Genomic DNA, 27,910 nt, shown 5'->3' with positions numbered 1-27,910 from the left:
ATGAAAATCTAACCTGGTGATACATAATCACAAAGCATTTAACAGAAAGCTGCCAGAAAAATCAAAAACAAAGAACATGCACTATGTTCCCACACTAAGATACTAAAACTCACTTTCAGTACTTATGTTTAATTCTGTTTTAAGCCTTAGACTTTTGGAAGGGGGAAAAAGCATTTCAAGAGGCCTTAATATAAAAATTAAGTCATTCCATTTCATTATGTTATTATGTCAGAGCAAATTAAATCAGTAGGTATTTATTGTTGCTAAAGTACTAATTCAAGTACTATAAAATTTTTGTATTAGTAACTCTACTACGTTTTAAAATTATTTCTACATCAGTACAGAACTACTTACTAAATATATTTTAAAAATTTCAGTGACAAAATTAGACAATATATGATTTTATTAATAAATAATGTGAAAGCATCAGTGGTAATGGTTTAAACATTAAATTCTTTTAAACATCCATGTCTTGGCTTTAATGTTGTGCATATTGGCCTCTGTGGCACTGAAGGTAAACACATGAAAATATACCCCATTTCCAAGCACAGGTGTTCAGCTATATACCGTTTTCAAATTATTATGGACAAGGTAACTTTTGCAATAATATTCATTTGGACAGCCACAATTAATATTAAATCAAGCAAGAAGTAGGCTATGTTGAACATATGCTCTAGATGTCAGTATTTAATATTATTTAAAACTTAATTTTCTTATTTTTTTAAGGGACATCTTTTTGTATATGTGGGTGCTCAAATGAAAACTGAAGAATGCATTCTTTGACCATATCCAAATTCTCATACAAGAGGGTATTTGCCTCCTCCTCTAAAAGAAGCAATATATTTGCTCATTAATCTCCCTCCCCAGGCACCGTTTTCCATATTACTAATGAAAATGCTCACAAGCACCAACCCCAAAATTTTGTCTTCAAGGGAAAGGTATAAAGTTAAAAAAGTGGCTCATATTTTAAAAAGTCAAATTCCAGCAACACTAATGCTAAAAATGACATCAATTATATTTCTTAGCATCCACGAAGTATAGTATTTTCATGAGTTTTCTACTAAGTGAAGATTTATTTTCCTTAAGAAGTAAAATGAAGTTTGAATAGTACAGTCTGTGGTGTGGTGACATCAGCAACTGCCAGTTCTTGCCCATCAACGAGGCCTAATTCTAAAAAAAAAAAAAAAAGCTAAATTAACCCAAGCAAAAAAATAAATCTCAAGAAAAGAGATAACACATTCACAAACTATAGCAAATTATGGTCTAAACAAACATCAAAATCCAGTTCTCTTTACTCAAGGTAATATTATATTTTATTTCACACAGATTTTTTAACACTACTCAAAGAGCAATTAATTCCATTAATGTTTCTTAAGATATAACTAATTAGAATGGTATTACCATTCAAAAGCATTAAGAGCAAATCTAAAACTGGCCTTTATTACTTTTACTGAAAAAAAAACAAAAACAGAAGAAATTGATTAGCATTAGTAAATACACTCATTTAAAATACCTTTCAATGTCTTGGAGAGATTTGGCCTTGTTCGTTCTTCAATAGAGGTTACTGACTAGAAAACAATAATGTAAAGCACATTAAGTGAAATTAAACTTTTAATGTAATTTTGTGGGGGGAAAAAAACTAAACACTGATCACCTGTAAGTAAAGTGTTCTATTTTTGCCCTCTAATGTGGCTGTGATAGCTGGAGATTTCATCTGCCTATATTATAAGAAAAAAAAAGTCAGAATCATTTTTCAAAAAAAGCAATTCTAGTTTTTCAAGTTTTAAAATCACAAATTTTTTTCTACAACATAACAAAAGTCCTGAACACTTACAGAGAAGCACTATTGGTTAGATAATCCAAAACCTCCTGCAGTTTAGCTGATGGAGAAAACTGAATGTTTTGAGGAAGCTGGCTGCAAGCTGGGCAGTTTTCCTAGACATAAAACACAAATCACGGTGACACATGTACCAATTACAGTGTATTTATAATGATGAAATAAAAATCAAGTTGTTTTATCATCCGTTTATTTCCTATGGACAAATTTTTATGTTTTAAAACCTGCTTTTCCCAATGGGCCATTTTTCCTAAATTATTTCACCACACAGGCTGTACTACAAAAGATATACAGTTAAGTAGGGCTCTGGAAGTCAGAAAATACTAATGGTGTGGGAAATTTCATTCACATTTCCAACCAGTAATCAATATTTAAAAATCAAAGTATGCATAATCAAAAAAGCTTTCATTAGTATACTACTACTAACCTTTCTCTCTGCTTCAAATGTGTACGTGTACAGTCCATCTACATCGTTGAAAACCAAGTAATTATTAAGGGGAATATATGCACTGTAATGAAAAAAGTGTTCATTTTTATATAACTGAACCAGATCAAAACACAGACTTACATACATACTAAAAATGAAACTCATTACCTTGTGGCTATTTTAAAAACCTCAGTGGCACACACAGCTGAAGAGGAAAGAAAATAAAAATGCTTTAACTCAATGAAAATTAGACATTTAAAAACAGAAGTCAGTTATAAATCAGAACAGATAAAATTACAAAGCTATTGATTACAAAATAAATAGAAAAATACATACAAAAACACTATTATTTTTAAAAACTGAGAATATAACATTTTATGTTTTGTATAATCCAAATGATAAACTAACATTTTAAAGTAAAATTATAAGTTTCCTTCCCTCTTCTTCAGATTGAGTAGCCTGTTATACTGATTAAAAAGAAATGGCACTAAAATGTCTTATTATAGAGCAGTTTATGTATGAAATAATGTAAGACGAGGTAAATACAAGGTCCGATAGTTTGTCCAGTAGTTTTGGGGGCAGCTTAATTATACTACCATCCACCCAAGAAGATAATCAAATCCCCAGAACACTAGTTTTCTGAGATCATGTACTGCAGAAATACCAACTTAGGTACTGAAAATCTGAAGGGAAGGAAATAAAATTAAGTTGTGGCCATTTTTCCTCACCTGCAATGACTGCATTTGTGGAAGCTACTGCAGGAATGATTCGTTTTACTACTCCTAAAAAATATATTAATTAAAATATGGTTATTCCTTTTTTTTAAAAGTAGGTATCTTGCATTAGACAATGATTACTATTAAATATCATGCCCATTACTTGATTTTTCAGGCTTTCAGGTCAGAAAATAGACTTAAGTTTAACCATGAAACAATCTTCTTTCACACTCACATTATTTTGTATCAACAGCATGTTCAGAATCCCAAGTTATAGTAGGAAAGATAAGTAAATTCTTCACACTATTTCATATAAAGATGTGACAATAATATACTAATAAATCCTAAAATTTTGGGTGTTTATTTTGCTCCAAAAGTATGAAAATTAAATAAAATTTTACTGAATTTGCATAACATCATGTTAGTCTTATTACTCTGATTTTAAGGAAAATGATGTTGAGAGAAATAAACAACATCCACAGCTATACATCTTGTAAGAGATAGGGGTGATATATGAACCCAGATCTGCCCTAATGTACATAATCGTCAGGCAAGTGTACGCTTCTCGGTTCTTGTCTCGTCACAACAATGATTTGTAGCATCGGACATTAAAGCCCTCGGCGTGTCACAGCTCTGCGGTATTGAACAAACCATGCCATAGCTCTTAGACAAATCAGTGTTACAGCTCTATTTTATTTAGAAGATAGCAGGAGAATCCATCCTCGAAGAAGAAAAGAGAGTGGAAGAGCGCATCAACGCGGGTTGGGGGTCAGAGCGTAAGCACATGGGAGAGAGAAAGAGAGAGCAAGAGAACATAATCTTAACTGATACAGTATACTATGCTATCCTCAGTAAGGTTTGAGTAAAGTATGAGGAGTAAGAGCTAACTAGTTTTTCTTCGTCTATTAGTTTTAGCCATTCTATTCACAAAAATTTAAGACAAACAGAAAACCTGCCCCTAAACACTTTCTTTCACTCTACAACATGGACTATACAAAATATTAAACACAGTTCTCTATTTCTACCCCACTTTTTTCATATTAGTATCCACAGATTGGGAATAACCAAAGCCCCACCTAAAATTATTTTTTAAGTACAAAATAAATATTCTGTAACTACATCTGTACTGTTCATTTTAGAAAACAAAAATTCTGATAAAAGTAGCTATATTATCTTAGACTGTGAGAGAGCCCTGAAAGATGTGTTTCCAAGATTTTAGGTGTTGGCAGGTCAGGCTTTAAAAACTTAAGAAAGGCAAATATCTAAGAAGATGTGAAAGGAAAATAGTTAACGAGCTAGAAAGCTGTTTTAAAAAATTAATTCTGACCATCTGACCATTATGTGCAATTTCAGAAAAGAGGAAATAGGGAGGAGCTAACCTCCTGGCAATTCCTGGAAGCTCTCCAGTGAAACACAAAGAGCAGGATGTAGTGGAAGGAGAAACAGGTTGTCACAAACAGTGAGAAGATGAAGACACACTGTCCAATAAAAGATTCACCCATCTCTTACCCCTCAGAAAATCTGGATTCCACTTCCAATTTGGCTTCTCTACTCTTTGTCAAGGCCCTCAATCATCAAGCTAAGAAATGCACACCAAGCCTTGCTAAAAGGTATGGAAGGATAAATAAGACTACACACAGAAATGAGTTTGCAGTTCCTGATCACAACAAACGGAATTCATTTGTTAATTCAAACAATTAGCAAATAAATGTGGATTATATGCCAGATACCATTCTAGGTGCTGTACAGAGAAGCAGTAAAAAAAAATTATCTTACAGTGACGGAGGAGTCCATTAGACCATCTCCTTGGGGAGGTAATAATTTGAATAGAAATCTAAACCATGGAAAAGACCCATTCATGCAATGACCTGGGGAAAGTGCAATTGTGTACATGGCAGGGACAAAGGTCCCAAAACAGGGATGAATCAGAGTTCTAAGGATGAAATATTCTTCATATAGGAAAACAAGGCTATCTGAATTCTGAGCAATTATAAAAAGGTAAAATAGTGAATGGTTTATAAGTCATTATCAGTTGGTATGATCAGGAAATTGTTAAGTTAATACCTGAGGGACAGGCAACCAACCCTGAGGGGAATCCAAGGGAGAGTATTCCAGGCATAAGGATCAGGAGTTATTAAAGTTCTAAGGTGGGATCATGCTCGCTGTGCTCCAGGAAGACAAAGCAGGTCAGAACAACAGAACAATGAGTGTACAAATGCAACAAGGAGTGTGTAAGAAGAGAATTTTCAAATGACAGTACTAAAACATCAGGAAATAATTACAGGAGAGAAATGGCAGATTTTCAGAAAGAAAAAGCTCTTTCTGGTGAGCTTAATGATCTTGGACAAAATGCTTGGAAAGGTGAACTATGAGTAGATACACTAAGAAACATTAGTCACTAAAACTGAGTGTTAGGATTGTTACTGAGACAAGTCACAAGACTACCTCATTTAATTACCATGACTAGCTTTGGAGCCAAGGGAAATGTGGAAGATGAGTCTCAACAGAGCATCTGGAAAGGTCTTTCATGACACCCTTGTGAACAAGATAAAGAAACATGAAGTACTCAAGAACATATGGTCAACAGAAGGGAATAAATCTAAAAGGTCCTGACCAGAAGTATGATTCAGTTATCTGTTCTCAGCCACTTTAGTCTTATTAAAATTTTTAAGTATTTGGAAAAGAGATAAAAAGATATCAAAACAAGTGATATGAAGCTAAAAAGAATACGTTAAGTTGGCAGGCATAAAGAACATATTAGGTTGGTGCAAAAGTAACTGGTTTTGCAGTGCTGAAATCTGCCATTTGATGTTGGAATACATTCTAAATAAATGTGATTATGTTACACATCATTTTGATGTACATTTCTCACTTTATGTTTATTTACTAAATGACTTATTACTTGCTATTTATTTTCTTTTTATTTTAGACTACAGAAATGATGTTAGACAAAAAGCAAATCAGAGCAATTTTCTTATTTGAGTTCAAAATGAGCCATAAAGCAGCAGAGACAACTCACAAAATCAACAATACATTTGACCCAGGAACTGCTAACGAAGATACAGCACACTGGTGGTTCAAGAAGTTCTGCAAGGGTGACAAGAGCTTTGAAGATGAGGAACATCGTTGCCAACCACTGGAAGTTGACAATGACAATTGAGAGCCATCAATGAAGCGAAGCCTCTTACAACCACACGAGAAATTGCCAAGAACTCAATGTCAATCATTCTATGGTCATTTGGCATTTGAAGCAAACTGGAAAGGTAAAAAGGCTCAATAAGTGGGTGCCTCAAGAACTAACTGGAAATCAAAAATACCATCATTTTGAAGCATCATCTTATTCTACACAACAATGAACCATTTCTCAATGGGACTGTGATGTGCAACAAAAAGTGGATTTTATACAACCAGTGATGATCAACTCAGTGGCTGAACTGAGAGGAAGCTCCAAAGCCCTTTCCAAAGCTAAACTCACACCAAAAAAAAGTCTCGGTCACTACTGGGGGTCTGCTGCCCATCTGATCCTCTACAGCTTTCTGAATCCCAGTGAAACCATTACTGAGACGTATACTCAGCAAATCAATGAGATGCACCAAAAACTGCAACATCTATCGCCAGCATTGGTCAACAGAAAGGGCCCAATTTTTCTCCAAGACATTCGACTACACATCATACAACCAACACTTCAAAAGTTGAACTAACTGGGGTACAAAGTTTCACCACATCTGCCATATTCACCTGATCTCTCGCCAACTGACTAACACTTCTTCAAGCATCTCGACAACTTTCTGCAGGGAAAATGCTTCCACAACCAGCAGGCGGCAGAAAATGCTTTCCAAGCGACTGTCAAATCCCAAAACACAGATTTTTATACTATAGGAATAAACAAACTTATTTTTCATTAGCAAAAATGTGTTGATTAATAATGGTTCCTACTTTAATAAGGATATGTTCAAGCCTAGTTATAATGATTTAAAATTCAGTTCAAAACTGTAATTACATTTGCACCAACCTAATACACATATATACAGAACAGCAGGATGAGTCTAAGAATAAACTTAAAAGGACCTATACCTAAATATAAAGAAAGAAAAAAAATGCCATCCCCCAAAAACTGCCAAATCTATAACAGTGGGATGTGGCTTAGCAATTGCATATGTGAAAAAAACTTCCAGATTTTAGCAGACAGTAACCTAAAGGAATCAAAAGTAGAGCATCAATGTAAACCACAAACAATACAAAACCCTGGCCTCCTCTAAGACTGCATCAATGCTCAGAAGCATATCCAAAGACTCATCCTAGAGCACTGCATTCTCACCTGGATAGTTCAGAGAAGTATGGATAACTGAAATATGGTTAGAAGAAAACAGCATGATAGGAATTTGAGTCATGGAAACATGTTGATGGGTTAAAGTAACTAGCAAGGTTGATGGGAGTGATAACATTCTGGAGGGTTCAATATGTTAAGGGCTATTACTTGAAAGAAAATTAAATTTACATATGGCATAAGCATATGGCATACTCTGGGACAATATCCAGCCCACATGAAAAAGATGGAGATTTTTCTTCAATACAGAGAAGAACTGTCTTAACAATACTGTCCAAATGTGAAATGACTGCTCCAGAAACAGATCAACTGCTCTTCAGCAAAAGATAAAGTGAATGAATGGCTTGCCCTGGATGACTCAGGGACTCCTCCCAGCCTAAGTAAATAAGATTCAATGATTAAATTCCTCCAAGTTAAAAACTGCTATGGATTCTAGTAAACTCAGTTTCCTTCTAACAAATTTGGGGCAGCTGGAAACTGTTATTTCCAGAGCACTTTTACTGAATAGCAAAGGGACAGTACCATCTGAAATCACTTATCAATTATTTCGCCCAAAGCATCATATCCTCTGAAAAAGGGACCATCTTAAGATCATTATTAATGAAAATTCACTAACTTACCTTGAGTGAGTCTATATGTAACACCTCTAATATTATATTGTGATGCTCTTTCCAGGGCTTTTTGGAAAATCCACTGAATATGATCAGGGTCATCACCATCTAATGGAACCCCTTCTGTCAGGAAAGGGGGGAGAAAAAGAACAGAAGACAAAAACATGTACACATAAATCAAATTATTTTTAAAGTAAATGTCCAAATAAATAATATAGACAAATATCTTATGTAATTCTGAATTAGGAAATTAGGTTTATTACCTCCAAAAGGCTGCTCCTTAGGCCACTGCAATATCCTGACATACTCAATACAGTGTTCTGGTAGCCTGGGCATAGACGCAATGGTGCACATGGGAAAATTAACCTAAAAACACAGTTTGCCTTTTTTAGTGGATTTTAAATAAATTATTTTAAAATGCAACTTCTAGTTATGATCTAGTTTGCAAAGTTTCTTATAATTCACATTAGCCTTCCCCTTACAGAAACAAAATATTTAATACTATTAAGAATGCTTCTGAAATTAACATAGCTGATCTAAGTCACTTCACTTAGGTTGATCTCCCTAAAAAAATAGGTTTGCCCTACACTTAAAAAAATATATAAAGTTAAGCTTTGTTAGAACATGGGAAGAATAGGAGTGAATAAATTCTCAAATATGAGTACTCTATTATGTTTAAGATTTAAATCTGAAGATATAAAATTAACCAAATCAGTTTCAAATAAAAATTAATAAATTTATAAATCAGACTTCTAAATGCCCTTTCATGTGGAAATGCAGATTAAAGAGCCTCATCATTGGAAATATCATTCTCATCTCTGGTGTCTTTATATCCCTGAAACACAGGCAAAAACCAAACAAAACAGATTACAGCTCCATCCCACATATAACTTTCTAACTGATCCCTTGATCCTTACTCTCCAAATAAAAAACTAACAGAAATGAATTACAAGAACAGAACAGTATCAAAATGATATTGAGTCTATGTATGTGTGTGCTCAGTTGCTCAATCGTGTTCAATTCTTGCAACCCCACAGACTAGAGCCCACCAGGTTCCTCTGTCCATGGGGTTTTTCTGGCAATACTGGAGTAGGTTGCCATTTCTTTCTCCAGCGGATCTTTCCAGACCAAAGGATGGAACCCAAGCCTCCTGCACTGCATGCAGATTCTTTACCGCTGAGCCATCAGGGAAGATACATTATGTATCTTTCCTTAAATAGAGCAAAATTTCGTATTTCATCATCGTTCTTAGCATGCCTCTTTGCAGAAGAACACCGGCTGCGACGGATCGCGCAGAAGCATGGCCGAGAGGAGCTACCCCTTGCCCAAGGTCAGGGGCGGCAACCAAGTGCCAGGCTGCATCGGCACAGGAGCAGCCAAGAGGAGCTACTCCATGTCTGAGGTCAGGGGCAGCGGCCAAGAGGAGCTACCCTATGTCCGAGGTCAGGGGTGGCGGCCGAGATGAGCTACCCCACGTCCGAGGTCAGGGGCAGCGGCCAAGAGGAGCTACCCCATGTCCAAGGTCAGGGGCAGCGGCCAAGAGGAGCTACCCCACATCCGAGGTCAGGCGCAGTGGCCGAGATGGGCTACCCCACGTCCGAGGTCAGGGGCAGCAGCCAAGAGGAGCTACCCCACATCTGAGGTCAGGGGCGGCGGCCAAGACGAGCTACCCCCAATCCGAAATCAGGGGTTACACTTTGCTGGAGCAGCTGTGAAGAGATAATACCCCATGTCCAAGGTAAGAGAAACCCAAGTAAGATGGTAGGTGTTGCGAGAGGGCATCAGAGGGCAGACACACTGAAAACATAATCCCAGAAAACTAGCCAATCTGATCACACGGACCACAGCTTTGTCTAACTCGATGAAACTAAGTCATGTCATGTGGGGCCACCCAAGATGGACGGGTCATGGTGGAGAGGTCTGACAGAATGTGGTCCACTGGAGAAGGGAATGGCAAACCACTTCAGTACTCTTGCCTTGAGAACCCCATGAACAGTATGAAAAGGCAAAATGATAGGATACTGAAAGGGGAACTCTTTCAGTTGGTAGGTGCCCAATATGCTACTGGAGATCAGGGAGAAATAACTCCAGAAAGAATGAAGGGACAGAGCCAAAGCAAAAACAATACCCAGCTGTGGATGTGACTGGTAATAGAAGCAAGGTCCGATGCTATAGAGAGCAATATTGCTTAGGAACATGCAATGTCAGGTCCGTGAATCAAGGCAAACTGGAAGTGGTCAAACAGGAGATGGCAAGAGTGAACATCGACATTCTAGGAATCAGCGAACTAAAATGGACTGGAGTGGGTGAATTTAACTCACATGACCATTATATCTACTACTGTGGGCAGGAATACCTTAGAAGAAATGGAATAGCCATCATGGTCAACAACAGAGTCCGAAATGCAGTACTTGGATGCAATCTCATAAACGACAGAATGATTTCTGTTCGTTTAAGAAGCTGAAGTTGAACAGTTCTATGAAGACCTACAAGACCTTTTAGAACTAACACCCAAAAAAGATGTCCTTTTCATTACAGGGAACTGGAATGCAAAAGCAGGAAGTCAAGAAACACCTGAAGTAACAGGCAAATTTGGACTTGGAGTACGGAATGAAGCAGGGCAAAGGTTAATAGAGTTTTGCCAAGAGAATGCACTGGTCATAGCAAACACTCTCTTCCAACAACACAAGAGAAAACTCTACACATGGACATCACCATATGGTCAACACCAAAATCAGATTGATTATATTCTTTGCAGCCAAAGATGGAGAAGCTCTATAGAGTCAGCAAAACAAGACTGGGAGCTGACTGTGGCTCAGATCATGAACTCCTTATTACCAAATTCAGACTCAAACTGAAGAAAGTGGGGAAAACCACTAGACCATTCAGGTATGACCTAAATCAAATCCCTTACAATTTACACAGTGGAAGTGAGAAATAGATTTAAGGGGTTAGATCTGATAGACATAGTGCCTAATGAACTATGGATGAAGGTTCGTGACACTGTACAGGAGATAGGTAGGGATCAAGACCATCCCCATGGAAAAGAAATGCAAAAAAGCAAAATGGCTGTCTGAGGAGGACTTACAAAATGGCTGTGAAAAGAAGAGAAGTAAAAAGCAAAGGAGAAAAAGAAAGATATAAGCATCTGAATGCAGAGTTCCAAAGAATAGCAAGGAGAGATAAGAAAGCCTTCCTCAGCGATCAATGCAAAGAAATAGAGGAAAACAACGGAATGGGAAAGACTAGAGATCTCTTTAAGAAAATTAGAGATACCAAGGGAACATTTCATGAAAAGATGGGCTTGATAAAGGACAGAAATGGTATGGACCTAACAGAAGCAGAAGGTATTAAGAAGAGGTGGCAAGAATACATGGAAGAACTGTACAAAAAAGATCTTCACAACCAAGATAATCAGTATGGTGTGATCACTCACCTAGAGCCAGACATCCTAGAATGTGAAGTCAAGTGGGCCTTAGGAAGCATCACTACAAACAAAGCTAGTGGAGGTGATGGAATTTCAGTTGATCTATTTCAAATCCTGAAAGATGATGCTGTGAAAGTGTTGTACTCAATATGCCAGCAAATGTGAAAAACTCAGCAGTGGCTATAGGACTGGCAAAGCTCAGTTTTCATTCCAATCCCAAAGAAAGGCAATGCCAAAGAATGCTCAAACTACTGCCCAACTGCACTCATCTCACACGCTAGTAAAGTAATGCTGAAAATTCTCCAAGCCAGGCTTCAGCAGTATGTGTACCGTGAACCGTGTGCTGTGATTCATGTGGTAGCAAAGTCAAGACAGGACTGAGCGACTGAACTGAACTGAATCCTAATTAAAAATCAAAAATATTGACTAATCTTAATAATGCAACCCTTATTTCACCCCAAGATACTATCAAACAGATGCAGGTGCTTTTGTGATTACCTGTGGTGGATATAGTTCCAGCGTGCATTCAATACAAGCAGTCATTCCAGGCAGAATCACTCGGGCATTTCCTTTAAAACCTTCTGTCCCCCCATCTATCAAAGGGACAATGGAGCTTGGATCTAATACACCATCTTCATAATTTAGAAGAGATATCTAGGAAAATTGTTTCAAGGGTTTAAAAGGAGAGGGGATAAGAATTCAAAAAAGGAGAATGCTTTCAACAATTCTAAAAGTCAATCACATTACTGAATATAAATACACCAAATCAAGGGATTACATTAGCAGCAATTTACATCCAAACCTGCAAATTAATGACTAGCAATAAACGATGAACTACATCTATTACTGAAAATTGAATAAACTTTGATTTTTCAAAAATATGGTGCAAAGTCTCATTTTTAGTATGTTAAGAGCAGCAGGAAGAACTTCAGAGAACTGTAAAAACACTGAGTCTTTACCAGCATGCCATTTATCCATCTTCTGGCTATGATGGAGTCCAGTCCACATACAATTATATGAAATTCTACAAGAAAAAAAATGCAAGTTGAGTTTTTAAAAATGCTGCCACACGAAATGATTCACAATTTCTAAGAAACAAAAAACATTTTTCATTATAAAATAAATATACAGCTTCCAATCCTTGAGTAATCCTTACTCAAAACAGTATAGAAAAATGCAGCTAATGGTGCCAACTAAGAATTTAAAAACAGTTTGCCATCCTTTCAGTCAGTCAACAATATTCCTGAAAAGCCAACACCAAGAAATGAAAGGAAATAATAAAGAAATAGTAATCAAATAGCTAGCAATCTGTAAATAGCAACTAAAAAATATAAAAATTTAGTGAGAATTGAATTTCAAGTGGAAAACTTACGTCGATAGAAAGTGTCGTTAAAATCCTGAATCTTGTTGAAATGTCTGAATATAAGTAAAGGAACTTAAGCTGCTAAACTTTTAATTTGTAAGATGAATTCAACAATGCCACAGGATCAAATTATAAATGTATATTTAAAACAAGACTTAAGCCATCAGTGTTCAAAGCAATGGAATTTAAGGAATCTGATAAAATGAAAACAATCCTACCTCCTAAGAAAACTGTCTTCTAAACACTCCTCCCCTAATGACATAGAATAGTTTCTCTCATCCCCAAGCTTTCATATCAGTATAATTGTATGTCTGTTATACTTTCTACTCTGCTGCAATTCTTATGTAAAACCATAAACTCTGGGAAAATAGAATGTGTGTCTTCAACCATCAGCATCAAGCAGAGAGGCAATAAAAATTTGTTTAGTGAAGGGAACAGATATGCTATAGTTCCCACTTACAAAGGGGATTCTAGGAGTTAACGTACTGCACAAATTAATACACTGTGCTGCTGCTGCTAAGTCGCTTCAGTTTTGTCCGACTCTATGCAACCCCATAGACGGCAGCCCACCAGGCTCCCCCATCCCTGGGATTCTCCAGGCAAGAAACTGGAGTGGCTTGCCATTTCCTTCTCCAATGCATGAAAGTGGAAAGTGAAAGTGAAGTCGCTCAGTCCTGTCCGACTCTTGCGACCCCATGGACTGCAGCCTACCAGGCCCCTCCGTCCATGGGACTTTCCAGGCAAGAGTACTGGAGTGGGGTGCCTACACCTTTACAGTTTTATATGTCAGACATAGGAAATTTAAAATAAAAAAAAGTTACTGCAAAACTAATTTTTAGACAACACAAACATTTCCAATAGTTTTTTCAGGTGCTAATGATTTGTTATCGATTTTTTTCCCCTTGTTGGAGGGAAGGGTGAATTTTCTTCCTTTCTCGCTAAACTCAGTTCTTCAAGTCTCTCTCTTTCTACCCAACCTGCACCATATAAGCAGGCTTTCCTCAGCCTGGAGGGTGCCAAAAGAACGCCATTCAAAACCGGCTGTGAATGTGAATCATAGTACTTAACATGTGAACAGCATACGTATGCAAAAAAAGCATTTTTTTTCTAATGGAGCAATTTCATTTAGTACACATAAATTACACTCCCCTAAAACAAATCATCCATTGCAGGCTTTAAAAACCAAAATGGAAAAGAGGGACAATACATAGTATGTGTGCTCTAGATTTTATTATTATTATTCTGGCCTACAAATAAATATGTTCAATTCTAGCCCTCACCCACCAAGACCCCTATTCCTTTTGAATACCAGGCAAACGAGAGGTATAAGCTGCAGCTAGAAAACAAAAGCCAAAAGAGAACCAGAGCAAACATTAGCAGAACAAAAACAGGAGACCAAGGAGCCAGACCAAGAAATGCTATCTCCTGGATTTCTACAAAATACCCAAAGTTCCCCAGATCTAAACAAGAGAGACAAAAGAGTCTACACACTCTTTCCCTCTTCTCCCTATAAGGACATGTATTTGCATGTTTCAACTTTTTATTTTTGCAAAGACAGTACACAGTGTCCCATATTTCTTTCACACAATTTCCCCTAAGGGTTACATCATATATAAACCATAGAACCATATCAAAATTACAAATGGGACACTGGTACAATGCGTGTGTTAAGTTTTGCCATTTAAATACATGTAGATCAGTGTAACTACAATTAAGATGCACAACTCTTACAGCGCCACAAACATCTCCCTCCTGCTACCCCTTTACAGTCACATCTATCCCATCCAACATGCCAAATCCCTGGCCATCACTAATGTGCTCTCCATTTCTGCAATTTTAGTATCTGAAGGTTATATGCAATCATTCAGTATATGACATTTAGAGACTGGCACTTTTCATTCAGCGTAATGTTCTTGATATCCATCCAAGCTGTACCTCATTAGTTAGTTTTTTATTGCTCAGTATTATTGTACTGCGTACAATAATTGTATATTGTATACACAGTATAACTGTAATACAGGTTAACAATTCACCTATTGACGGATGTTTGAGTTGTCGCCAGTTTTTGGCTACTTGCAAACAAAGCTACGAACATTGGAGGATAAGTTTTTATACAGATGGTAAATGTCCAGGAATGAAACTGCTGAGTTGTATGCAAAGTGTATATTTAAATTAAAAAAAAAAAACAGCCAAACTATTTTCCAGATGACTATCATTTTACACTTCCAGTTTTCCTATATCTTTGCAAACGTTCATTACTATTTTTATGTCAGCTATCCATGTAGTAATCTCATTGTGATCATAACCTGGATCTCCCTTAAAGCTAGTGATACTCAATATCTTATCATGAGCTTTTTACTATTTTCTTTAGTGAAATATCCCTTCATATTTTTGGTCCATTTTCTAACTGCTTTTTACTGTTATGAGAGTTTCTCATATATTCTTGATGAATCCTTTGTCAGATACCTACTTCATAAGTATTTCCCAATGTGTAGCTTATCTTGTCATCCTAACAAGATCCTTCACAGAGCAAAAATTTTTAATTTTGATGACATTCAATTTACCTTTTTTTTTACTTTTATGGATTATTCTTTTGATGTGGTCTACAGATTTTTATCAAACCCTACGTCCCAAAGCTATTTCTCCTATGTTATCTTCCAAAGTTCTACAGGTTTACATTTTATACTTAACCTATGATCTATCTTGAGCTTATTTTTGTAATTTTGAGTTTTGAGATGCATTTTTTTTTTTTTTTGCTACCACAATTTACTGAAGAGATGGTCCTTCCTAGAGTGAATTGTTTTGTACCTCTGTCAAGTATAAATTGGCCATACTTCCATGTGGTTATTTCTGGTTTCTCTATTCTGTCCTGCTGATCTGTGTCTATACTCTCTCCTTGGCAACACCACAGTCTTGATTATTGTACTTAGATAATAACTCTTGAAATTGGCCAGTGATTCCCAACTTTATTCTTTCACAGTATTGTCTTAGGTAATCCTTAACTCTATCCATTTTAGAATAATCCTATTTGGAGCAACAGAAAAGTTTGCAGGAATTTTGATAGAAACTTGTATACAAATTGTACACAAATCTGGGGCTAAGTAACATCTTTACTATGATGAATCATCCAGTCCTTGAACACTATCATTTCATTATTTAGATTGCCTTTGATTTCTTTCATTTGCATTTTGCAATATTCAGCATACAAGACCATACTTATTTTGTTAGGTTTACACCTAAGTAGTTCTCCTTTTTTTGAGTGGTTATAAATGGCACTGTAGTTTAAATTTCAGTTTCCATGTGTTCACTGCTAGTATACAGAAATACAAATGATTTGTGTATGTCGACTTTTGTATCTTGTGGTATTTCCAACATAACAAATCCCATTTCCTAAGTTTCTATAAAATACTAAAAGTTCCCTGGACCTAAAAGTATGGGAATCAACAAAGTATGAATAGTCCTTTTTTAAAACATGTTTCTTATAAAAATATATTTATTCTGACACACCTTCCATTTGTCTAATAATATACTGACTCTTTACTTTGCCTGCTATGATAAGGCGATACAAAGATTACCAGTATCCAGCCTACAAACTTAAGAGTCTAGTCGAGGACATATGCAATTGAAACTTAAAGACAATAGGCAAATAAATGAAGGTATTTGCTACCTAAGCTTAATTTTGGGCAAAAAACATTTTATATAACCTTAAAAAGAAAAGATTGAGAGGACATTAAACAAAGTGTTACCAAAAGGTATGTCAGTAATAAGCTTACTGCTGCTGCTTATTTTTTTTGCCTATCTGTATTCTCTATGTTAAACATATCTTGTATAATAATAAATATAATAAGCTTCAAATAGTTAAGTATTGAGTAACTTATTTGTCAAAAGGATACGGAACTACATTGCAATTAGGAATTCTGTCATTTAGAAATTCTGCAGCAACTTCAGCCTTAGGTCTTCCAACATCTTTAGGCCTACAGAAAAAATTATATTTAAATTATCATTCATGATATAAATCTAGATTATATACATAATCTACTTTCACACATAAAAATATCCACAGTGAATTTATCTAGAGGCTATTTAGAAGGAATATTTTTACCTAAGTATTTCTGATGAATAATGAGTCATTCAACACTAAATGTAAACTCTTGTTGATATTCCAAATTAAGTATTTTTAAGTACTAACAAGTCTAATTAAGTATTTAAGTGAAAATAAGTTTTTTAAAGTAAAGTGTAACAATAGCATGTTTCCCAGACATTTCTCAACATTGTATTTCCTAACATAAAAAATTATCCCAGATTCAGAGATTTCCATGTCTTTGCCCTGAATCCCAGAACTTCAAGGCATTACTATGCAGGTCTTGGCAGAAAAAAAATCAAGGGATCCTAGGGATGCGAGAATGTTCATATACCCCCTTTTCCCCATGTGTGCTAATTAACTAGTAAACGCTGTATCCCATAAGTAGCCATAACTGTTTTTTGAAGGAATAATTCCAAAGGCAGTATCTAGAACTGCAAATGTTACCACTATCTTCAAGATGGTAATAACAAAAGACTTCAAAAGGTTACTCCTAGATAATAACCACAGTTACAGACAGGAAAGGACATGAGTTCTCTCTTCTTATCTCAGTATGAACGATATTTTTCTTTCCTAATATTTTCTCATTCTCATCATGGGAATAAATCACTCCCTCAGGTATACATAATAAGCGCTTCATTACTACTTTTTCACAACATGATTTTTGGTTATATATATATATAGGTCTATCATACCTACCAGACTATGAAAAACTGGAAGAAAGTTACCATACTCTTATCTCTTTGTACTCCTTCCTAGCTAAGCACAGAGTAAACACTTGAAAAATAAATGAAAATTAAACAGTCACTGTGTGCATTAGAAATCATATTTTATTTAAAATTGGAATTTTTAACATGTATATGTATGGCTGAGTCCCTTGGCTATTCACCTGAAACTACTACAACACTGTTAATCAGCTATACTCCAACACAAAATGTTTCTGCTGCTAAATAAATAAAATGCTAAAAATAAATAAAATAGGAATTTTTTAAAATGCTTTAACAGGTCAAATTTCTTCTCTCCAATAAGGCAGAATGCTTTTTTGACTCAAAACATTTGGTAAGAGTTTTATTCTTTATCCAAACTTGTAATTACAAGAGACTCTAGCACAAGTCAACGAACTTGATTTCAGTATTGCATCCACCCACCCTGGACAGAACTCTTTAGGTATACAGAGTAGATAAAATAGTTTCAAGAATCTTTCAGACTGTGTATTATATGTGCTTTCATAATTGATCCCAAAAAAAGAATTCTAAGATGGTTTCTGTGGGAACTGCTACTTTACCATCCCATAATTAGGGGATTCAATTGCTCCTCAGAAAAACTGTACTTTGAGTAAAATGGTCTTTCATACACATCATCCTTGCAAGAATGGCACTGTTATACAACAACAACACATCATCCTCTCAAGGTATCTTGGCCTAATTACTTAACCTGGAAAACAAGAACCTATCGTGGGGTTTGCTCTGAGATTAAATTAAGTAGTATAGATAAAGAGCTCAGAAAGTACTTAATATATCCTAAAGAAAGAAAGAAAGTGAAGTCACTCAGACTTCAGACTCTTTGCGACCCCATGGATAGTAGCCTGCACCAAGCTCCTCCGTCCATGGGATTTTTAAGGCGAGAGTACTGGAGTGGGTTGCCATTTCCTTCTCCAGGGAATCTTCCCAAACCAATTGTAGACAGACGCTTTACCATCTGAGCCACCAGGTAAGTCCAATATATCCTAAGCACTTCACAAATCTTCATTGTCACTATGATCTTCAATCATTATTTCAGCTCTGTATTAAAGGGCATAGCTTATTGTCAATAACCAATCAATTTGGTGGTGTCATTTCAAGAGCAGTCCTACACTAAATATTTGTCAGACTGTAAAGGGCCCACAAACTTTTTCTATCAAGAGAAGAGAAATGTCAAGGGCTGAAAAAATATACAAAGAAAACCTTAAAAGTTAAATGTAGGGTTCACCCTACAATTACAATACTTCATTAACTTGACTTAGTTTAACCCATCCTTCAACCTGTTTAAGATCTTTCCTAAAGTTAATTTTATCTTTTCTGCTACCTAACCTCATCCTGCATCCTAAGACTATTTGAGCACCCTTTGTCAGTACTCTATGATCACTACAGAGAGAGAAAAAAGTCCTTATCTCTGTGCTGTTCTTAGTTGCTCAGTCATGTCTGACTCTGCGATTCCATGGACTGTAGCCCACCAGGCTCCTCAATCCATGGAGATTCTCCAGGCAAGAATACTGGAGTGGGTTGCCAGGCTTTCCTCCAGGGGATCTTTCCAACCCAGAGATTGAACCCAGGTCTCCCACACTGCAGGCGGATTCTTTACCATCTGAGCCACCAGGGAAGCCCATCCGTATAATTCTTTGAGTAACAAATACACACTGTTATCTAAGCCATTCAAGTCCCTAAACACTACATAGTATTATTCATTAATGAACTTTTCCTCAGATCTGCATGTAAGGACTACTTCTAGTATTTAAAGTTACTCCACATAAGCTGCTCTTAGCTGTTTACTGCATTTCACTTACACCTAAGGTAATATCCCTCTCTGTTCCATTTCACTTGCTCCTGGGTTTTTTCTCCTTAACTCACCATCTTATTTCACCTTCTATAAAAAGTTCAAACTGTGTCATAACTTCACTGCCCCAGAGTCACCACTCAAGTCTTGGCTCATAAGTCCCTACCAATGTATCTCACTAGGGCGTAATATATATTTATTGTTCTTTTATGAAATCAACAGGAGGAAAAGAGTGGAACTTGGTGTCTTCAAGGCACAATCATCCCAAAGATCACATTCACCTTTTGGACATTTCTTTAAAATCAACAAATACATATATTTGTTTACAGAACTATTTTTGCTAGAATGCCCAAAATTTTCCTGCAAAATCTACCTAAGACAGGAGTGACAGTTCTTAACAAAATTAGCAATAACCTCTCAGCAGTTTTTTATTAAACTGAAAATGTACTCAAATTTGAATGATCACCACAATTTTAAAATAGGATATTAAAACTCACCTAAATAAAAATTGCCTATTCAGATTGGAAACATCTATAGTGTCCATGTCTATAACGTGAATCTGTCTAAAACCAGACAAGGCCTGTGAGAATAAAAGAAAAAAAATATCTAATTAAGCAAAAGGTTCATCACATTTGAAATTTTAAAATTTCTTTTCAATGGTCTTAAATCTACAAGTTCTCAGTAATAAGTTCTGCACAATTGTATTCAATGGTTAAAGAGTCATACAAGGTATATAAAACTCAAGGTTCTTGTAAAGGTCAAAAAAGTGTAGGTACTCAGTTTTCAATAATCCATAACCTAAAGAGAGTAACTCAAAATTTCTATGGTTGTTTCATAATCCCATAAACACATCTGTTAAAGTTTGTTTTGCTGTTGCTGCCAGACATTTTAATTTTACTATTCTTACTACTTAACTATAGTTGCTATTCTTTTCTAGAATACTGTTGAAGGTAATTCCTACAAGATTTATACTAATATAAGCATGCTGCCAATCAGAAATACCTATAAGATTATAAACATACACACACATATATATATACACACACATCCTGGACATGTAAAAGAAATACCTTAAAAGCAAAGTCAAGAGCAAGCAATCAAACAGCTTGAGAAAAGCAACAAAACTCGTGTGTTTCAATGATAATGCCACATAGTTTAACAGTACAAGGTGTTCAAACTTACTAGCAGATTAATGAAAAAAAAAAGGGTCTCAAGACTCAATTGTGCATCTCTGGTTATGGTCAGCTTACTTAGGTAATCAAATTGAATCACTTGGTAATAATTTCACCATTTTTCCGCCCTCTTTATAGTAAGAGTTGTCTATACTTTCATTCTCAAATTCCTCTCTTGCACTTGCTATAAACAAGCTTTCACTCCACTGAAAACTACACTTGTCAGTCACCAGTGACCTCCCATCACCAACTCTTACTCTCTCTGATATGACCCATCTCAAGTATTTGGCAGGGTATATGGATCAATTCCCCTCCTTGAAACACTTTCTTCACCTAGTCACCTCACTCACTCACAAGAATCTGAACACTTTTTAAAAATTGGTTTCCCATTCACTACTCACTCAAGAGTTTTCCTCCTCATTTACTGGCCAGAATTTGGGGCGCCCTTGCACTTATTAGTTGTGGTTACTTACAGCAATTTCAGACCATCTTGGAAGGTAAACCATCGTCTAACAGATATTAATATCTGAAATTTAACATTTTCCAAAACCAAAGCCAATCACCTTTGCTGACCCAAACCAGCGAATCTGTTCTTTACCCAGCCCACCTCACTTCAGCAAAAGCCAACTCCATCTTTCCAGCTGCTCACAGCAAAAACCTTATCATGTCAGCCTTGACTCCTCTTATGTTCCACACCAATCCACCAGCAAATCCTACTGATTTCATCTTCAAAACATCCATAATCCAACCTCCTCTCACCACCTCCAGTACTACTACCCTCTTCTAAGGGACTACCTATCACCTCTTGCCTAGGTGACTTCAACAACCTTCAAACCAGCCTCTCAGCTTCCTTGTCTGTTCTTTCTCTTGCCTTTTCTTAATATATCAGCCACAGCGATCCAGGTTAAAGTTGTATGGAGTCAACTCACAGACTTAAACCTCTTCCAATGACTTCCTGACTAAGAGTAAAAGGCAGTTCTTACAGCAGCACCTCAAGCCTTTTGCAACTCTCACTCCAAGCTCATTTTGTTATCTCATCCTCCTAGAAAATGCCCCTCTTCCTTACTTCTGCTTTAGCTACAATGACCTCCGTGTCCTCCTGGAACATAACAGTTATGTTCCCACTTCACAGCTTTTGCACCAGATACTCCCTCTGCTTAGAACGTTCTTGCTCACCTTTTTGCCCAAATAGCACCTTTTTGTGAACCCTTTCCCCTCCTGCCAGGCTATCTATATTCCATCCTTCCTTTCTCCATAGCATTTAAGCATTTATTACCATCTGACATACAACATAGTTCACTTGTCTTTTCCTTCCACTAAAACAAAAGCCCTCAACATACAAACACCTGTTTTGTTCAAGGCTGTATCTTTAGCATATAAAACTGTACCTGGTATATAGAGAAAGAGGTTTAATAAATATTTGCTCTATCAATAATATTAATGTCATATCCTTTATTTTAGAATGAGCCTTTGGGGGCTTACGATCAATTCAAAAAATATGCATGCATTTTTTATCTCTTTTGTTATTTATGTGTGAAACAAGCAAAGTAACAAGTGGTAAAATTGAAAACCCAGTTTTCTTCCATGTAAGAGATTATTACAATGCACTGAACAACAAGCCACTTCTGAAGTTGCTTGATGACTACTCCTCAGATCTAACCTCTAATTACTTTACATTTTAAACTGGTATCTATCACGTTTGCAATAACAGCTTTGAAATGGAAAAAGCTAACTATTTAGGAGATTTGTGCATACAATGCCTATGAAAACCACAGCCTACCTTTCCCAAATCCTTTGGTTCTTGTGCTGCAAGGGTATTTGTATCTAATAAAGTACTGTCATTTTGGCATCCTGCTGATGCTGCTGCTGCTAAGTCACATCAGTCGTGTCCGATTGTGCGACCCCATAGACGGCAGCCTACCAGGCTCCCCCATCCCTGGGATTCTCCAGGTAAGAACACTGGAGTGGGTTGCCATTTCCTTCTCGAATGCATGAAAGTGAAAAGTGAAAGTGAAGTCGCTCAGTCGTGTCCGACTCTTAGCGACCCCATGGACTGCAGCCTACCAGGCTCCTCTGTCCATGGGATTTTCCAGGCAAGAGTATTGGAGTGGGGTGCCATTACCTTCTCCATCCTATCACAGGGCAAATCGTGTGTGTGTATGTGTGTCTCTCACAAGGCACATCATGTGTGTGTGTGTGTGTCTCTCACAGGGCACATCGTGTGTGAGTGTGTGTGTGTGTGTGTGTCTCTCTCTCTCACAGGGCACATCGTGTGTGTGTGCGTGTGTCTCTTCTCACAGAGCACATCGTGTGTGTGTGTCTCTCTCTCACAGGGCACATCATATGTATGTGTGTGTCTCTCACAGGGCACATCATGTGTGTTTATGTGCGTGTGTCCACGTGCACTTAGTCGTGTCCAACTCTGTGTGATCCCATGGAATGTAGTGTAGTCCACCAGATTCCTCTGTCCATGGAATTTTCCAGGCAAAATACTGGAGTGGGTTGCCATTTCCTTCTCCAGGGAATCTTCCCAACCCAGGGATCAAACCTGCATCTCCTGCATTTCCTACACTGACCAGCAGTGTCTTTACCACTGTACCATCTGGTAAGCCCTATATGATACATAACAGCTATTTATTTTGTGCGAATACTTCAAATTCACTACAGACATACATCATGATGACCTGCAATGCCCACAGAACCAAACACTAAGTACCAGGAAGTGTATTAAGTTTTTGCAGTCTCACTAGGAGTGACGTTAGTGTTTCCTAGCAAAAGTAATGTGATTATTTATATTTAAACTTAGGTCCCAAGGCTGACTATTTAGATCCTTCATCTGGCTGTTACTTGCTTCATTTTCTAAGGAGTATGCTCTACCATTTTCACTTTTCCACATACTAATCAGAAGGCAAGCATACAACAGCTCCAAATCAATTCTTCCCCTAACCATTTTTGTTAAATAAACTGATAAAATCTTATAAAGATCTACTTTGTAGTTATCAGAAGTAATGAAACTAATTAAGTCACAAATTATGGATTCCATCCAGTACATAGGAAGAGCTTCACTAAATAGTACCCTCTTGAGATGATGTTCATTTAAAAGACTGACCAAAAAAGAAAAAAAAGGTTTAGCTCTCTCATACTTTATGAGTCTATTACCATATGGTTATCAAAAAAAAATTACTGTATGATTAGATCATGTAATGACACAATGGTTCAGTGAAATACTTGACTAAAAATTGATGGCCTGGATTAGATTCCAGACACACCACCATAATCCAGAAAAAACCTGTCACTAAACATCCCTGAACCTGTGTCTTACTCTATATAAAATGAGATAGTCCTATTCACCTAAGTGGATTATTTTGAGGGACATACAAAATAATAAATACTTTGAAATTACATGTGAAATATGAATTAACAGTTTTGCTATTTACTTCTCTCAATTAAAGAGCACTTTGCAAGAGGAAGCACAAAAATCTGCTGGATAAAAAGAAGAGAAGAAAGGAGAAATAAAAATGTCTATCAATCATTACTTTATAGCCAAGGACTTTAGAGTTTAAAAAGTTAAGTTACATCATCATTTTAATTACTATCTGGAATTTGACCTACTAAACTTATTTAACAAAGGCTCAGGAGAAACAGTTAACAATCATAATAAAGAAATGACAGAAAAGGAAAAAGGTTTAATTATTATAGAGAAGGAAAGTACATATTTTATATATATATTACCAGGTTTTTCAGGAGCTCACATCCTAAGCCGCCAGCTCCAACGACTAGAACTTTACATGTATCTAACAAAAACTGGAGAGACTGTAAAGAACGAAAGGCATATTAAAATCTAGTTGATAAAAACCATAAGTACCATCAATAAACCAATAAACCATAAAAGAGTTTCTGTTTCCATGAAAAATGCAACTGAAGATAAAGAGCAGCCTTTGAAATTCATAAATTATTTAAATTTATGAACAAGGTAGAACCAGAAACTGTATAACCCTAATGATTTCTGAGAGTTCCAACTTCAATGTTGCTAAATTGAGTTTTATTGATTGAAATGAAAAAGCTACTATTTCTAACAAGAAAAAATATGCCTAGTTTAGAGTTGTCTCTTTTTTTAACTTTGAAAGGAGAGCATCAAACTCAATTATTTAATTGACTTCTTAAAAATAGAAAAGTGTAAAAATCATAAGGACTGAAGATTAAGCACTGCACAAGCTGTTCAGAGGTCTTTAAAAAAAAAAGGGTAAGAACAATAACAGCTGCTTTTCCATACAGTTGGTTACACTTACAAAACAGGAGATGGAAGGAAGAAAAAACAGATAAAACTCTTATTTTTTGCCTATCAGCAGAAATATGATTTGAAACCACCACTTAACACAAGAATCTTAAATTATTAGCTCCCTGACTCAACCCCACAAAAAAAAGAAAATCAGAAGCATGAGAAAATATGCTGGATTATTCAAAGAAATACAGAAGACTGTCAATTTTGTCCAAGATTACTCAGGTTCCTCACTTAAAATGAGTCAAACCTAAGTCTGCACCTTATATTCAGGAGCAGCACAATACTTCTACTTCAAAACATATGTCTTCATCAACATAAAAGGAGATAAAAAATTTACTGTAAAGGAATATTTCCCATCCCATAATAAAAAAAAGTTGTTTCTAGTTGAACATTTGCTTTAAGTCAGACACTACTAGTTTCAAATTCTATTCCTCTATGATACTGCAGTCACATACTTTTTATACTTTTTAACAGGCAATTAATTATATTGAATTCTAAGTAATTATTTATAAATTAATTATATTCAATTCCAAAACTAATTATATTCATTTCTAAGTAAAGATACTCACTTCAAATAAACTTTAAAATTTAAGCAAGCACATCTGTATCTCTATGAAAGTTAAATTCTTCATAGCAGGGATTAAAACGGTGTGTCTCAAAAGTAATTTTAAACTGGAATTTTAAATGAAGTATAACATAATTTTAAGTGAGGTTATGAAGTTATTCTACTCTTGAAAATTAACATATTACATTTGAAAAATGTGAAAATAACTCAAATATTATTCAAAGAAAATCAGTTGCAAATATTCTATTTACTATTTCAAGATAACTTACACAATTCTATTAGTATTTTTATTATAGGAGTAAATTAAAAAGGAAGCATCTTATTATATTTGCAACATAAAACTATTAGAGGAGTTATTTAAAAATAAACATTTCTCACTTCAGTGCTCGGTTCGAAATCAGGGTGTGTGAAGGGTCCAGATCGCTCGAGGAACTTCTTTACATGGTTCCAGCGACCTTCCCAGTCTCCAGTGTCCCCACACCCACCATCAACAGCCATTCTGCACAGAACACAGTAAAATCAGCTGCAAAGATCAGTATGAAAAAGCCACACCTACAACTAATATGGTTTCCCCAAATGAAAAGGTAACCACACCAGATCTGCTCAAATACAAAGGGTAATAATTCAATGTAGTTATGCTTATGCTTTTATTGTCTTTTCTTGCTATTATATAGTTTATATAAAGGCAAGAACAGATTGAGGAAATAATCAGTACATTTCTGGGTTACTAAAATAACCTAAAATCAAACTTGGGACAGTGATCTATCAGCGAGAAATGGGCTTTCTAAACATTTGGAACTTACTGAACACTGTAAACTGCCCAATCTATTCTATAAACAGCCTTCGAACAGAAAATATAAGCTACAAGAAAAAACAAAAACCAAAAATATCCCTCCACTTCCAGAATCCTAATGCTTGACATCTAACATAACTCATGTGTTGTTTCCAAGTTTGAAAAGTATAACTTATTTCTGATGAGAGAAACATCATATTTTTCTCTGGGGTCCTAATTTTCAAAAAAAGAATCTCTTAGGACTATAAGGTGGCTTCTACTGCCACTAAACACAAGCAAAGTTTTAGGTTATAATTATGTCACAGGTAGGCAATACCATCTATAAACCTTTTAGAACATACAATCCAGTAAGGAGGGACTCCTCTAACAAAACATGTTTTCTATTCTTTGCAAGACTCATGTTTCCTTGTAGCTATTTTTAATTTTCAAATTTCCTACAATCCCACAATTTCTACCTTCAAACATATTTAGTAATATCCAATTTTTACAAAACGGACCAAGTATTGCCTAGCAATAAAGATTACAGGGTTTGACGTCACAGCTGGATTTGGTTCCACAATTAATAGCATTGTGACCTTCAGCAGATTACTAGACAGCCATAAACCTCATCTGTAGCTTGTCTGTAGCTACTTAACGTCAGAATGATAGAGATAATCCACATAGAGGCCTTAGTACAATACGTGGTATATAGTAAACATTCAAATCGTAGCTGTCATTTTAAGCAAAAGTGGAATGAAATGAAAGGTGGGAAGAAATGTGAAACTTAACTTGTTCCAAGTCCTCTCGAGATTGAAATTCAACTTTCTGAGATACCTAAGGCCCTGCTACTGAGGACTGCCACAGAAATGACTAACTAACCACGCCCACTGTAAGAGCACTCTCTTCCCGTCCCAAGTAAGGAGGAAATAAAAATAGGTGATGCTGCCCGGGGTGTAACACACTTCGTTTAAACCTGTCTCACTAGCACAAAACTAGGCATCTGATATGAAATAAGGTGTGTAATACATGGAGAACATAAGCTCCCTGGAGGCAACACTCTCCTTTCAGAGCCAATGATTTTGCAAAAATGACTTAAGTGCTTAGTACGATACCAGACTTAAAAGTTCTCATCAAAAGTTTGCAATTAATACTATTGTCTCCGTGTTTCCGAAAGGCCAAAAAAAGGCCCATCGTCCGTTTCATGTGTTTTGCTAAGACTCCCTTCTCACAAAGTCTCGGCTCTGACAATCTGGGATGGAGGAAGAGGGGCGCAAGGGTTCTTCCGCAAGACCTTTCGGTCAGGCACCCCGGCAGGCCGGCGCGGAACCTGAGCGCGGTACCCGGGCCCAGCGCCCGCCCGAGACAGAGACCGGGAGGGCCCGCCAGGCCCCTGGGGCTGCGGGTGGGGGTCGGGGGATGAGGCCGCGAGGCCTGCGCTCCGGGTGCCCCCCCTCCCAGCCCCCCGGGCCCGCTGCGGCTGGTCCCCTAGGCCTGGGGTGAAGGGAGGCGGGGGCCCCCGGAGAGGGCCCCGGCCTCCCGGCAGCACTAACTTCTCAGCCAGCAGCTCCTCTATTCTCCTTCTTTTCTTCTCCCTAAAAGAAAGAGAGAATAAAAGAAGGGTCAGCATCACGCTACACATTGGGCGCCGCGAGGGGATGGGGGGCGAGGGGACGGGGCGGAGGGTGGGAGGACCCCCGGGTGGAGGCGGCGACCGCCCACCGCCGCGCTCTCTCACAACCCAGCCCGGCCCGGGGCGCCTGCAGAGCCCGGGTACTTACGGTTCCTCGCCATCCGCCAT

At 36.8% G+C, this 27,910-nt stretch overlaps 1 protein-coding gene across 2 annotated transcripts; it reads right to left on the bottom strand.

Moving 5' to 3' along the window:
• Positions 1-444: 444 nt before the first annotated feature.
• On the bottom strand, positions 445-27,910 carry UBA3 (ubiquitin like modifier activating enzyme 3). Of its 2 annotated transcripts, XM_068981761.1 has the most exons (18): positions 27,891-27,910; positions 27,663-27,704; positions 25,719-25,839; positions 24,226-24,306; positions 19,819-19,901; positions 16,602-16,682; positions 12,718-12,761; positions 12,305-12,369; positions 11,844-11,999; positions 8,182-8,284; positions 7,928-8,041; positions 2,993-3,046; positions 2,433-2,469; positions 2,265-2,346; positions 1,835-1,935; positions 1,655-1,718; positions 1,514-1,568; positions 445-1,170 (listed from the first exon to the last, which is right to left on the bottom strand). In XM_068981761.1, exons 1-18 carry the CDS (start codon positions 27,908-27,910, stop codon positions 1,082-1,084), a joined length of 1,392 nt encoding a protein of 463 aa, XP_068837862.1. In that variant the 3' UTR covers positions 445-1,081. The 2 variants fall into 2 exon arrangements, with proteins under 2 accessions (XP_068837862.1, XP_068837863.1); XM_068981762.1 differs by lacking the exon at positions 27,663-27,704.

The sequence above is a fragment of the Capricornis sumatraensis genome, chromosome 10 (assembly GCF_032405125.1).
Source record: "Capricornis sumatraensis isolate serow.1 chromosome 10, serow.2, whole genome shotgun sequence".
In the NCBI taxonomy this organism is placed as follows: domain Eukaryota; kingdom Metazoa; phylum Chordata; class Mammalia; order Artiodactyla; family Bovidae; genus Capricornis; species Capricornis sumatraensis.
Note: the sequence above shows the minus strand (reverse complement) of the source record. Positions and strands in the feature narration are given on the sequence as shown.

What these genes read in the sequence shown, in the direction of transcription:
- UBA3 (XM_068981761.1), bottom strand. Translation starts at nt 27,910, where the DNA reads ATGGCGGATGGCGAGGAACC. An exon ending in CATTTGAAGCAGAGAGAAAG is followed by an intron (nt 1,936 to 2,264) that starts GTTAGTAGTAGT and finishes TTTTATGTCTAG; the next exon opens with GAAAACTGCCCAGCTTGCAG. An exon ending in CTAACCAATAGTGCTTCTCT is followed by an intron (nt 1,719 to 1,834) that starts GTAAGTGTTCAG and finishes CTTATAATATAG; the next exon opens with GCAGATGAAATCTCCAGCTA.